The sequence below is a fragment of the Rhyacophila brunnea genome, unplaced genomic scaffold (assembly GCF_057557595.1).
Source record: "Rhyacophila brunnea isolate RB1 unplaced genomic scaffold, BYU_Rbru_1.0 scaffold_9, whole genome shotgun sequence".
Taxonomy (NCBI): Eukaryota; Metazoa; Arthropoda; class Insecta; order Trichoptera; family Rhyacophilidae; genus Rhyacophila; species Rhyacophila brunnea.
In genome coordinates, this window is record NW_028233361.1 from 47057185 (window position 1) to 47071226 (window position 14042).

The 14042-nt window shown below is 34.2% G+C and overlaps 1 protein-coding gene across 5 annotated transcripts in view; it reads left to right on the forward strand.

Moving 5' to 3' along the window:
- Positions 1-14042, forward strand: part of Spn (protein phosphatase 1 regulatory subunit spinophilin) — a 241724-nt gene that overhangs the window by 222193 nt on the left and 5489 nt on the right. For 2 of the 5 annotated variants that reach the window (XM_085959922.1, XM_085959923.1), the window contains 11 exons: positions 519-655; positions 763-914; positions 2402-2657; positions 3726-3779; positions 5829-6014; positions 6670-6825; positions 7699-7810; positions 8205-8413; positions 10738-10890; positions 11141-11238; positions 13358-13421. In XM_085959922.1, coding sequence (XP_085816048.1) covers positions 519-655; positions 763-914; positions 2402-2657; positions 3726-3779; positions 5829-6014; positions 6670-6825; positions 7699-7810; positions 8205-8413; positions 10738-10890; positions 11141-11238; positions 13358-13421 — 1577 coding nt within the window. The remainder of the gene's footprint in view (positions 1-518; positions 656-762; positions 915-2401; positions 2658-3725; positions 3780-5828; positions 6015-6669; positions 6826-7698; positions 7811-8204; positions 8414-10737; positions 10891-11140; positions 11239-13357; positions 13422-14042) is intronic. The other 3 variants (XM_085959924.1, XM_085959925.1, XM_085959926.1) reach the window with 2 other exon arrangements.

The window sequence follows — 14042 nt, forward strand, 5'->3', positions numbered from 1 at the left end:
AGAAAAATGAAAAAACTCATCTATGAACTTTGTGTATTTATTTTTTAATTCGTTATATTATATAGAGTATTTTGGGTTTCCATTTTAGGGGTATTTGAAAAGCATACCCAACCATTTTAGCGGGTTTTGAAATTCACCCTAATTTTTGATCATCGTATTGACGGTTTTTGGCGTTTTTTAAAGTTCAATCTTTGGCCATCACATAGGTAACAAAAATATCCATCTAAATACATATCTAACTCAAAAATTTTCAAAAACCGTTTTAGGTGGATTTGAAACTAGGCGCTTCATAAATGTTAAACATATTACGTACTTATAACAAATACAGTAGATGTACATGTGGATTACTCATTCTATGTTTTACATAGATATTCCGACTTGTCTTAAAGCACTTTCTTGATATAATTATGTAAACAATATGTCGCTATACAGTACAGCCATACACTTCATAATTTGGATGGTTACTCCTGCTTTTATAGCATGTTGTAATAGCATAGTTTCATTTTCTGTCTGATTAGGAATGGGTGTGGGTGCTGATGCCGGATTGGAGAAGCTGGGCATCTTCGTTAAGACTATCACCGACAACGGTGCCGCTGCCAGAGACGGTCGCATACACGTCAACGATCAAGTCATAGAAGTAGATGGCAAAAGCTTGGTATGTATCAAACGTTTTCTCCTCTTAATCTACCTAATCTATTAACATATTATATAAGATAATTCATTAGGGGTCACTTTGTTTGATAAATACATATTAATTTAAAGGTTGGCGTAACGCAAGCCTATGCTGCGTCCGTTCTCCGGAACACTTCCGGTCTGGTGAACTTCCAGATCGGAAGAGAGAAGGATCCTCAGAACAGTGAAGTCGCTCAACTCATCAGGCAGAGTCTGCAAGCCGATCGGGAAGGAGAAGAACGGTACGCCAATCATTTTCATTGTAATTAGATATGGCACATGTGGTTTAGTTGGTTAGAGCACATAGGCATGAATCCCAGGGACGCGGGTTCGAATCCCGAGGGGTCATAATTTTTTCAAAAATATTTTTTTAGTGGTTATACTGGGATGTTTTCAAATTATGTATGTTCAATAAAGAATGTTACATTCTTAAATCTTGTGAATTATTCGTTGATTAAAAAAAATGTTTATTAAATTATGTGCTATTCAACTTAACTTAATTTTAATTGTAGAAAAGGTAATTATCCTTATCTTGTAATTAAAAGAATCTTTTAAAAATTGACATATTGGCCTCACCAACGTAAGAGGCCTCCGGGGAGTAGAGCTTATATCAGAAGACTTTTACAAGGAAGTGTTATCGTCATAGTCCAATGTGTTATGCCGTGTTCTCATGTGTCGACATTTTTGTTGCTGAACTTTGTGTTAAATGTTGAAATAGAAATTGAAAAAAATGTTCCCACATATAAATTTAAGTTGATTCGATAATCGAAACCAAGATGGCGTCGAATGACAGGTTGGCTTAATTCAGAGACTAAAACAATAACGCTCTGTGACGCACGACAATCAAACTATGTAATCATTGTAATCACTTGCAAGTCGGAATAATCCTATGCAAATTGTTATTACCTTGGTTACTGTAAGCAACCAATTGACTAGAATGATGATTCACTGTTGAATCGACTAAAAGTAGAAAGGACCTCAACTTTGTTCAATTCAATTTACGAGTTGATCAACTTGATCGACATTATATGATTCCTATTTACAATTGACTTTCAATTGATTTTCAACTATCTTTCAACATACAGTTGAATAACAAATAATTACAAGATAAAAAGAACTTTTTATATACAACGTTTTAAAATTTTCTGTTGAATCATATAAACTTGATTTGACTAGCTTAAACGATCAAAAGAATTTGTACTTGATAGAAATACTGAATAAATATAGAATACTGAAATGTCATTTTGACATTTCATATTGATTTCCATAGTAATGCACGTATATATTAATAATTTAGTTGCTAGGACCCAGACCCCTAGCAATCAATAATAGTGTTTTACTTTTTACGGATTTCTTCCGAAATAACTTTTCATACAAAACAGAATTAATTGAAAATGAATTCAATTCTACTTAAAGATGGCTAAAAGTATTAAAAGAATGGATTGGCATCGTGTTTTGATATATTCTAAAAGTTTCAAATGTCTAGCTAGTTGGGAAGTTAGTTAAAAATCGATTGCAAGATTTGTACTGGATAAACAACCACCGGACAAACAAGAACACGACCTAATAAAAACGTTGTAAAATCGCCACATTAGAACACGGCATTCGACACTAAAATGCTTATAATTTTTTTGAAAAAAAAAGCAATTCTATGTTTCATACATTGATATGGTAAAATCTCTCATTTATAGTAATTTCTTACACGGCCAAAAATATTTGTCGCAAACAGATGGCAACGTTCAATGGAAGAGCGGCAGCGTCGCCAGTCTGAAGATTCCACCGTGCCTGCGTCCGCTTCGTCAGGGAACTCCTCGACGTCAGAACCGCCTCCCCCTCCCCCCACCGCAGATGCCGACCCCGCCCTCCCCCTACCTTCGCCCGCCCCTTCCCCGTCCCTCCTGAACTCCTGTCCCACGTCAGCCACCGCCGCGCAGCAGGCGCAGGACAAGGATGATGTCGAATCGCTCCGAAGTCTACTTCAAGAGGTATTTCTCAACTTCCGATAGCCTGTTTGCAGTTTTTTTTGTGTTAATGCTTGTTTTGTTTGTTATGTATGGTATATATCTATTGTAACTGATGCTTGTCAGTCAGGTTGGTTAGGGGCGAAGAAGATTAGCCTTCAGACAGTGAGTCACTATGTTATAAAGAATAGACAGAGTGTATTTACTTTAACGACTTGTTTAATTTATATTATTATTTGTAGAAATTTCTAAATCTTATTCTCTGATGCAAACAGTTATTCAGAATTTAGTTAGAACCATTGAACCAATAGTTTCAAACTAATTATATATGTCGCTAGTTTCTCTCTTTTTAATTTTAATTCTTATATGGATAGAAGAATAAATCAATTTGCATTATTCGTGTAGATTAAATACTTAACAAATTCTCGTATTTAAAATTTAAATGATTGAAGTCAAGATAAACATTTAAAAATGGTCAATGGGTATTAAGTCTTTTTATTGATGGATATATACAATCTTTTTATTCAGACACTGATTGTACGGAATGTATATTAAATTGATCCTAAATCCTGTTAATAGGTCTTCGATAGGGCACATTTAAAAATAGAAATTCAGTGAAACTCCTTCTACACTTCATATGAAATAAAAAGTTATTTCTGCTAATAAGCTAACTTAGCAATAGTACAATTTCTTACTTATTTTTAAATGCATGTGAGTTGTTGCATGATTATTTTGAAGAATTATTGTCAAAATCTCCAAATGATAGATTGGAAGTGGTTACCATAGATTATAGAAGAATAATTTCTGATTAATCATAGACAAATGAGTACAATATATTTCCATTGACAAAATAAAATATTATTAGGGTATGTGGCTATAAAGAGTCTCTAAATCCGTGTATGTAACAGCTAATTTAGCATAGATATCAATTTGATTTGAATTAATTCAATACTAATTATATTCATACTTAGTATATTATATTCAGACTCTTGCTGCATGACACTACTTTATAAGGCACGGTTTTTTGTTGTTTTGTTTTTGTCTCGTGTTCCGCATGTGATGTCCGTTTTTGTGTTTGATTTTATTTTGCAGACCGAATCGCAATTAATTGCATCTCAATCGATCGAGTGCCAACTTAGATTGAAGGTAATATGACACAAATTTTATTTTATTATTTTTCTTGAAACCATTATTAGTTTTCTACCATATTATTACATAACTGAGTAATGTTGATTTTTGCTTAGAATTGATTTATATATTTTAATTAATGTAGAAAATTATGTAGATTTGTGATATTTTTTGCATCAGTGGATACAGTCATCCCTCGGCTATTACATGATATTATATTATGAAGGGTATAAATAGGTAGTACACGACATGTATTTAAGCTTTTTTTTTTTTGAGATGTTGCTTGATTTATGAATACGACACGTGGCAAAAAGGAACCATTACCAATAAATCAGGAAAGTAACCAGTATTGGTGAAAATTATTTAGTATATCAAATTTTTACAAGTAGTCGCAACTCAATTTTGATCCATACTCTCTTTCTTCAAATGCTCATTGACCAACATTTTGTCATCCTGATATGACTCTTCTACCTCGATAACATTGACAATGTTTCATCTCTAGTAAATATCAGGGCTTCAAACTAGAACTGAACCGAAAACTGGAAAAACTGTTTTATTTTTGTCGGTTCGGTACCTACATGTTCAAACATACGCGTTAATATGATCTTATTCCTCATTTATTAATATATAAGGCATCTAATTACAAAAAGCGACATGTCCACAATTCGATATTTGCGGGAAACGACGTTTTTATGTTTCAAGCTTCAATTATTTATTTTAATGTGAGATTATTTTTTCCGTTGTATTCTATGTCGAAATTAGAACCATATGGCAATTTGTTTCAGCAGATAAACTCTTAAATGTAAAAAAATATAAGCAAAATAAAATTGGACGTAGCGCTACTTGTACCTCACTTTTTTATTTTTGTCCGCAAAAGGCACATATTTCCGTGGCACTGTCATGAATTTACCGGATGCTACAGCATGGGAGACGCCATTTTTAATATTGAACGTTCCCTTATTGGTTGACTTAAACACGCGTGAAATCAATCAAGCTTTTAATAATATGAAACACGGACGTGGCGCTTTTTGTAATAAATCGAGACTTAAAATTTTATTCTTCGTAGGATTTTATCGCGTTTAGGAATTTTTCGATCAATACATATTGTGTAAAATTACACAAAGAATACGTGCATATTTTTTTCTCGATTTTGACCAAATGTGGACTTATCGCTTTTTGGAATTAGATGCCTCATATTATGTATTATTTATAAAAAAAAATATGGCTACGGCTGTGTGGTACAGTATTACTATTGGTTTCAGAGCGTGGCGCCGGGCTATCATCAAGTACGATAAAATTTTCGTAGAAAATAATTTCTTAATACAAATAAAAACATTTAAAAATCTATCAATCGGAGCTAAACCAGAAAAACTGTTATTATTTCGGAACAAAAACTGGAACCGAACCGATATATATTTTTTACTTGAATCGGAACGAAAAAAAATAACAGTTTGAAGGCCTGGTAAATATTATCTAAAAATACATTGAGGGATTACTGCGTTACAAAAACTAATCAATATTTATTTACTTAAAATCTTTTGCCAGGTCTTTATTCATGTAGAAAATTGTGCAGTTTTATTATACAGGTGATTTCTATATTGACGCCACCACGATATGGCGCTGTACAAAGTAGAGAGATGAGAGAACGGTAGACATAGATCAGTGTTTCCCAGCATTTGTTCGCATCACAGCACACTATTCAAATTTAAAAAAATTTCACAACTCACTGAAGAATACCATGTCTGAGTCGATGCTTGAAAGAGCTACTCTACTCTACTAATATTAATATATCGATGTACGCCAATCATTCGATAGATGCTTGAATTTTACTTGGCTTGGACGGCTGCTATGACTGTATCAGCCATAATATAGAATTCACCCTATAATAGCTATCATTGTATTGAAAAAATCCAAAATTAGAAATTAGTCATTATCATCCGTAGACATCATAAACAGTATTGTTCAAAGTTTTTCTTACTAAATTATAAAATGTAGACATACAATGTTTGATTTGAGTGACTACCTGTTATTGATAAAGTGTTGCTGAAAATGAAAATAATGTTCTAGCTAATGGAGTTGGAATCGAACGGAGCGGAAAACGAAGAGTTCTCAGAGAGGCTGCGGCAGTCTGGGCTGAAGCTGCGGGAAACGGAGAGGAACCTCAAATGTTCACAGCGGGAAGCCCACTCTTACAAGGAGATGCTGCAACAGTCCCAAGAGCAATACTCCAACCTTGATTTAAAATATACCAAGGTAAATAATAGCATATGGCTACCATACAGAGTTATCCTAAATCTTCTTTTTCAGGGGTGTAGGAAAGATCCAATTCATTCGCTGGAAAATCAACAGGAAATTTTTAGCTGTCTGGGATCAAACCCGTGTCTTTGCGTGTACTAGTCAAATGCTATTTAAAACTTATTCGTGATAATTTATAATGATGATTTCCCCTTTGAAACATCCAAAACAAAAATAGTATTGCATTTTAAACATTAAGTGTTGACTATTAATTATAGTGGTATGTACTGCTTATTATATAATTAAAATGTGCAGATTCATATCCAATTTCTTGCTGTGAGCAAAAATTAGGTACATATGGCTAATGTATTATCGCTCACAGTATTTAAATCACACATGTTATATCGCCTTCTTCACTTGGTGCCCCTCTCACTCTGTCTTGTTTCCTGTCCAAACTGTCAAACCTTATTTTATTTATAGATCAACCATTTTATTTTTATTGGTTTCCCATCTCCGTAATCATCACTTCCGAAAGGAAATTATAGTACGAATGGACATACTAATCTTCATTCAACGAGAAAGTAGCACCAGAAAGAGACGGTATAGTTACCATCTCAAACTAGCTGCTGGATAAATTTGATGGCGTCAGTAAATAAAATATTTTTCATTGCAGGCTAAGAAGCTTCTCCGGGAATTCAGGCAGCGAGAGTCTGACATGATCCACCGCGAAGAGTTCTACCAGCAGCTTCTGCAGGAGAAGGACACTGAATATAATGCCCTTGTCAAGACACTTAAGGACAGAGTTATTCGTCTCGAAGTCTTGCTCTTAGTGAGTTACATCATATTATTATTATCAAATTTTTTCTCTTTACATTTTATGAAAACGCTTCAACCCCAACAGCACTGTTTCAAGACACTTTTTTACATAACAAACATCGAATGGATAAAACAAAATCTGTGAATAGTAAAAAAAAATTTGCATTTAGATATCAAATGTACAGAGATTTTTTAAAAGCCATAATTAAGAAACGGGACCAGTAATCTATTTAATTTTCATTATTCACTTAGAAAGCCAATGAGATTTTGTAATTACAATCTGACAGAACTGTTTACATTCAGCGGAGTGATATTTATTTTGAGTTTTGTAGAGATGTTGGTGAGTTTGTCAAGGCTCCGCAAGTCCTCTGTATAGCATTTTTTCATTTGTCCGATCAGAGTTAAACAGGTCAAATCACAAAAATATTACTAAAAAACCTATAGTGATAGTCTAAACGAAAGCAATCCGAGGAATATTTACACAAAAACAACAACAAGAAACTGAAATTAAATTGTATTTAGTGGATGAAAAGTCATGATTTAAGAAGCCATACGATATCGTGCATTTTTTGTTTCATATATTATTTGTGTCGGCGGGGGATTACAGATCTTTTCATGGCTGGTAGGCTTAAGTTATGCCAGTAACGTGTGACTTTGCCAAATACGTACACTGTGCAAACGTTAGTTTATTGCCTTTTGTGGTTTTAGAATCATCACTTTTATTCGTTAATCTTATCTAAATCAATAACCTATAGCATCGACAAGAGTTTCGCAGTAATAATTGAATAATAAACTGAGTTCTGTTCAAGGGCAAATCGTTTTTGAACGTTTCCAAATGAATTTCTAGTTGAATTAAGGGTTTTAATATCATTTATGTTGCCCGCAGGAAACACAGAAGAAGGCTGGAGTGCCCGTGATGTTGCCATATGAACCGAGTGCCAAACAGGTCACCCCTCAAATGTCAAGACGACCTCCTCCGGAGCCATTTCAATGTTTAGGTAAAGTTCAACTCATATACCGCCTTCTCACTTGTAAATTTATGGGGATGTTTGCACATATTAGTTTTAGTTGCATTAATAGTCGTAATCAATTAGTTTCTCACATTGTTTTTTATTTATATGTTAAAATTATTTTTATGAGTCGAGGTAAACATTAAATGACGGCTTAGTATCGATTCTTCGCCATTGCTACACATTGATGGATCTTTCGTTAAAAAAAATGATGCAGAATTGAAAACTCATTATGTTGTTTCTTGTATAGTAGTTTATTTATATCACTTCCCTTATAGTGCATATTTACCAGCTTCTCTGACAGTTATTATTATCAAATGTAATTTGATAGTTGCTTATTTGTCACTGTGTTTGAATATAATATATGCTTCCGTTGTAATAGACTCTTGGATCTCTGACGGCGACCTGTCGTCGGAGGGTTCTCCGCGCGAGAAGACAGCGACAGTGGAAAGGCGGACAGTGGTGGCCAACGCCACCGCCGGCGCCACCATCATCCACCAGACGACCGCCATCAGCACTTCCTCGGAAGCCGTCGGGACGCCTTCCACTGAAACCGACTCTGCATGCCACACCGTGACTATGGCATTGCAGGTAAGCCGCTACATCTCACAACTGATTGATCTTTATAACCTTTCTATGGAGTGAAATTATCTCATGTTTCATTGTTTTTATCTTAAGTAACTATCGCAACCGTAGACTAATACGAGCTTTAAGATTACTTGTTTACCATCAGACGGGGTATCTCATTTCCAAAAACCGATAATGCCATATATAGTCAAAATCTGAAAACAAAAAATTGTATGTATTCTATGTGCAATTTCAGACATCATTGTCTGTACCAAATCGTTTCCCTTTACGTAACATGGTTTTCTAGACTGCGGAAAAGATCGTAATCTGGTGATGCCAGGTCAGTAGAATATGGTGAGTGTGCCATGTCTTCCCATTCAAACTGCCGTGGAGCATCTTTTGTGCTGTATAATGTCTGACATTATCGTTTTAAAAAATGACATCTCTTCCGTTGGCCAGGGTTGTTCCTTTTTTCTTCAATGGAGTGCTTTAGCCGGTCCTTGACACATCCACTATATTCTCCTAACCTATCACCATAAGATTTTTACAGTTTAGAAAACCATATTAATGGAAAATAGTTCAGACAATGTCTTAAAAGATCTTGATTTGTTTTTCAGATTAAAACTGAGAGAATTATATCTCCAAGGAATTAAAATTGATGGCAAGACGGGAAGAAATTTTAAATAATAATAAAAATGTATCGTGGATTAAACTTATTAAACTCAAATATTCATAAAATACCGCATTATTAATTATGGTATGGTAATTTAGCTCCATAGGGTCAATATCTTTATTGCATAATGGTAACATGACGCTTTAACAGCAACTTGGCTTTTGTTATGTTGGATTCACTGGCTTAATGAAAACGCTTTGCAAAATCTTCCTGGCAGATGCACATTTGATGTTTTGGCATGTGTTTTATGTGCATTATTGAATTAATTATTTGCCAGATCAAAATACAATGCATTTTTATGAATCATGTATTCAATGAAAAATGTATAAATTTTTTCTTTTTGTTTGAAATTTGTTCTATGTACTTTCATATTATACTTTTATATATATTATGAGTAATTTAACTATTTTATTAAGGTTTAATTAATTAACAAATATGTAGATTAGTGAGTTTAGTAGCGTTTGTGATATCCATATGAGCCACTCATGGTGGGAATATGGACAAGCAAAATAGAAGAAGCTGTATATGGACTTAATCAAGTTATTGCTGTTTGACTTTGTTACTGTATATATATTTTTGGGCTATCACTGTGTATTCTTCCTCATTCTTTCCTTGACATCTCAGGCTCATTACTGACGCTGTTCCTCTTGAGAATAGAAGCATTGATCCCAAAATATCGAAGAAAGAAGGGAAAAAAAATACATGGTGACAATCCAAAGACCAAATAATACAATAATTAATCAAGATATTTTTTTTATTTTCAAGAATTTGAACAAAACTATTAATCATTGACCGGGAGTGGGAGTATTGACTGCCATCAACGGCCAACATAGCACCAAATGGTCTGCTCATGTGTAACCAAAAATGGAATGTGTGTCTGAAATTATTATACATAACTAGACACACTAAAGGGCATCTAAGGCTCCTCTCACGTGAATACTCAAAAAAGACGAGACTGAAACTTCAGTATCTAGCTAATGTATTCCAATGGCGGCTCGCTGACGGCAAGACTGGAATCTCTCAGTTTCAAATCGCCCGCAACTGAAACCGAGGAGATGCGACATGCTAGTCAGTTGCCAGTCACCCATTAAACAGTGGTACCAAAATCAGATTCGATGAAAAATCATATTTTCTTACCAAAATTGGTAGCACTGAACTGAAATACACAAGCAATCACAAGTCAAGACGTCAAAATTTAAAGATGGGCGAACCAATTTTTAATTTTAAATATGTGGCAGATGTTGAGAAATACTCTTGCCTGTATAATTACATTCTGCCAGAATATTCCCATAAAGATATTACGGAAAAAGCTTAGAATGAAGTAGGAAAGACAATGGGTTTGACAGGTTATGAGATTATTGGGTTTCAGTAGCCCCGTTTGCGAATCATCAGTCACTGGCCAGTTTATGCATTCCAACAGCAACCAGTTTGTCAGATTTTAGTTTTTGTCAGTGGAGGTCGTAACACTCAACACTGATAAATTTTATTATAACTACGGAGAAGAATTTTGTCATATTATTCGTCATATAGATTTCTATCATAACTTTGAGATCAAATTGCATATTATGTATATAAGTATCAGCATTGCACATTTCCAAGAATATGGTGTTGAAGATTTACTGTCGCATTAAACAGTGTATATGACTCTGTATCACTAATCAAAATTGCTTGCCAGGGCCAGGCGCCGATATTGGAAGGAGGTGCGGCACGAGAACTGGACTTGGCCGTTCCTCAAACCACACTCCTCGATACTTCGGCGCAGAGGAACAGAGGCGACCTGGGTCGCCAGAGGCACCACTCGCCACATTCCTTGTCCAATGCCAGTTCGGTTAGTTCTCATTCTATGATCAGTGTATTAGGCATAGATAGCATCATCATCTCGACCACTTTTGATCCATTGTTGGATGGAGGCCGCTTCTTACTCTCTCCACTCTTCGTAATCTCCCTCCAAATATTTCCAAAACAATGAAAGTTAACATAAATCCTAATTCATAAAACAAAGAAATCGAATCTGATTTATGTCATGTATATTCATTTATTGTTTTCTCATAAATAACACTCTTTTTAATCGTTTTCAGTATGATGGCCTCGATGAAAGCTACAATGACTCAAATGATGATTCATTGAGTGAGTCTACATCGGCATCTAACGATCACCAACTCAATTCCAATAATAGGTATGATATTCTCTAATTGTCAATATGAAATATTAATAATTGAAATAGCTAATGGCTATTTGGGTTGTAACACCATTATCAAGACTATGATTTCGATGATAACGTCTTTATAATGGTGTTGCCACTGAAAAAGCTTTAAAATAAAAAAATAAAGTTTGTATAATTTGCTAATATTAATATTAAACTAATTCTAAGTGTCGCCTTTAGTGACGTAGAGACCTGACGCAATAACTGAATTTGAGGCCCCCTATGATAAAAAAAACGTACAAGCAAATTCCATAAATAAATCCATGTATTCAAACGGTTTTTTTTATTTTGTATAAATTATATAACTTTTAATCAACTTTAATAATTTATTCTATGTTGGAGGCCCCTTTTTAAACCTTATGACAAATTTATTTCATCATTATAATCATATATAAAATTCGCCACTGCTAATTCTGTAGAGTGAAATGAAAATTAAAAACATATTTACATAATGCTGGTTTGCGGGTATTAAAGCAATATTAATCTATAATAAAGTTTATATATTTCAATCCACTAGTTCAGGGTTTCTCAAACTTTTTCTGCAATGGAACACTTCGCAAACTCGGAAATTTTAACGGAACACTTAGCTTATTTTTTAGATTGATTCCTACTATTTAAAATTTAAAAAAAGATGTTATTGAAACACATTGTTTATTTAGTAATTACATATTTTTAAATATACAACTATAATATAAACATAAAAATGACTTTGATAATTTTGAGTCCTTGAATTGCATATCTTCTTGATATCAGGCACAATATTAGTAAGTTGCATTCTAATATCTGGTGTGGCGTCGAGCCTGTTCCTGCACTTTGACTTTGTTGCACCATAAATATAAAAACCTGCTTCGGATAAATAGGTAGTAGAAAACGGAAGTAAAACAATCATGGCCCCCACATCCTGAAGCGGGCCCTCAGGCTAGGATCTTTGGCGGACCCCCTACCTATCTCTAATCTTAAAGGCAGTGTGACACATCACTTTAACATTTTTCAAATTTTGTTACAGCTCAAATTAATTATTATTAACTATTTTTTTCTATTTTTAATACATCTACTTTCATCATGGAGTTGTCGAGTATCAATACGCAATAATCAAAAATGACATTGTTCAATTATATAATTTAAAATTAACAAATGTTAATAGTCATGCAGGCGACTTTTTTAAACTATTAAAGCAAATTTGTGATGTGTTTATCTTACTTATCTGATCAACCCGCCACCTACTTTTCTGACAAACTAGCCCAGAAATCATTTAAAGGCTGGTCGTCAAATCAGAGTCACTAATTAAATCAATAAGATTTTCAGAGTCACTTGCGCTTAAGCCTACTGGTTTAGCTGTCACGGAAAATGGATTCCGAACCCAGGAATCATCCTTACTAGTTTTCAGAAAATATTGCAAAAGTGTATAAAACATTTCCAAATCGTCGCGAAACACCTATTCATGTTCGGCGGAACATAGTTTGGGAAACCCTGCACTAGTTAATAATCACACAATAAATATACAGTTAAAAGTTAAGAATACAATATTTAGTCAAGTGTTGTTTGTGAGACGGCCGGTACAAGAGTGATGCTGATTTGGTCATCTTTGCGGTTGTTACATATTATGGCACTCGGGAACCTTAATTGTTTCCAGTGCGTCGATGTTGTTATAAGTTGTGATTCAGTTTTGAGATTGGTATTAAGAATTTACAATATACGTGACATAATAGTGAATATCGACAGTTTTTAATTGAATATTATGGTTGGCTTCTTGGACATGACTACAAAGCAACTACAAAGACAAGGCAACACGTAGTTGACATGTAACGGACTGGCCACATTTTTGTGGTTAGTTGCAATCTATGTAGGACGTAGGCCAACCCTTGGCTTACCTTGATTGTATCGCAGTACAGACTGCGCTTCCACTCATTGTATATTCATACTATGGATGAAGTATATCTATTTTCTAGTACTAAGATCTTCATATTTCATATTATAATGTTACTGAATTTGATCTAACAATCTCTCAATATTCAAATATAGATACAATGAAATCTATCACAATATTATTATAAACAGTTTTTGACATATTTTATTTTTATTAAATCCACAGGGAAGATAATCTCGAATCGACACTTTCCAGTTTGACTGGTGACGAACTACCTGGAGGACACCCCGTAAGTTGTCATCTCTTCTTATCTCATTTTCTTCTTTAGTTTCTTACATCAAGCGGTTAGACATTGCTGTGACTATTCTGAATATATTTGAACTTGATTGAAAAGATAATTAAATAGAATGTCCTATCGGTGTTTGGAATACAGTAAAACCTCGTTAATCCGAATTCCATGGGACCCGTTGATATACTACTGGATGAATCATATGCTTCTTAAAATGACGCCCGATTTTCAGCGACTCGGCCTTTGTTAAAACTTACTGAGTAAGCCCGATCTAGCTTGCATCTTACTCTAACTAATAGTCGGCGCATGACGACTTGCTCTGTCTGTTTTGCGTTGCAGCCACCCTTAGGTTCACTATTCCAAGAACGCAAATTTAGTTTTACAGCCAGGGCAATACGGGTGAAATTCGGGAATCCATGTTAACGGTCTTAACGCATTATACCTACAAGGAAATATTATAAGACGATATTCGTAATATCTTTTGTGGTACATTTTTAAAATGACACTTGTATGGGAACTGCTCATCTAGTAGTATATCAATGATGGGACCGAAAATCGAAAAAAAATTCAAATTACGAATTATGAAATGTATGGGGGAAAAATATTAAAATTATTTTTTTT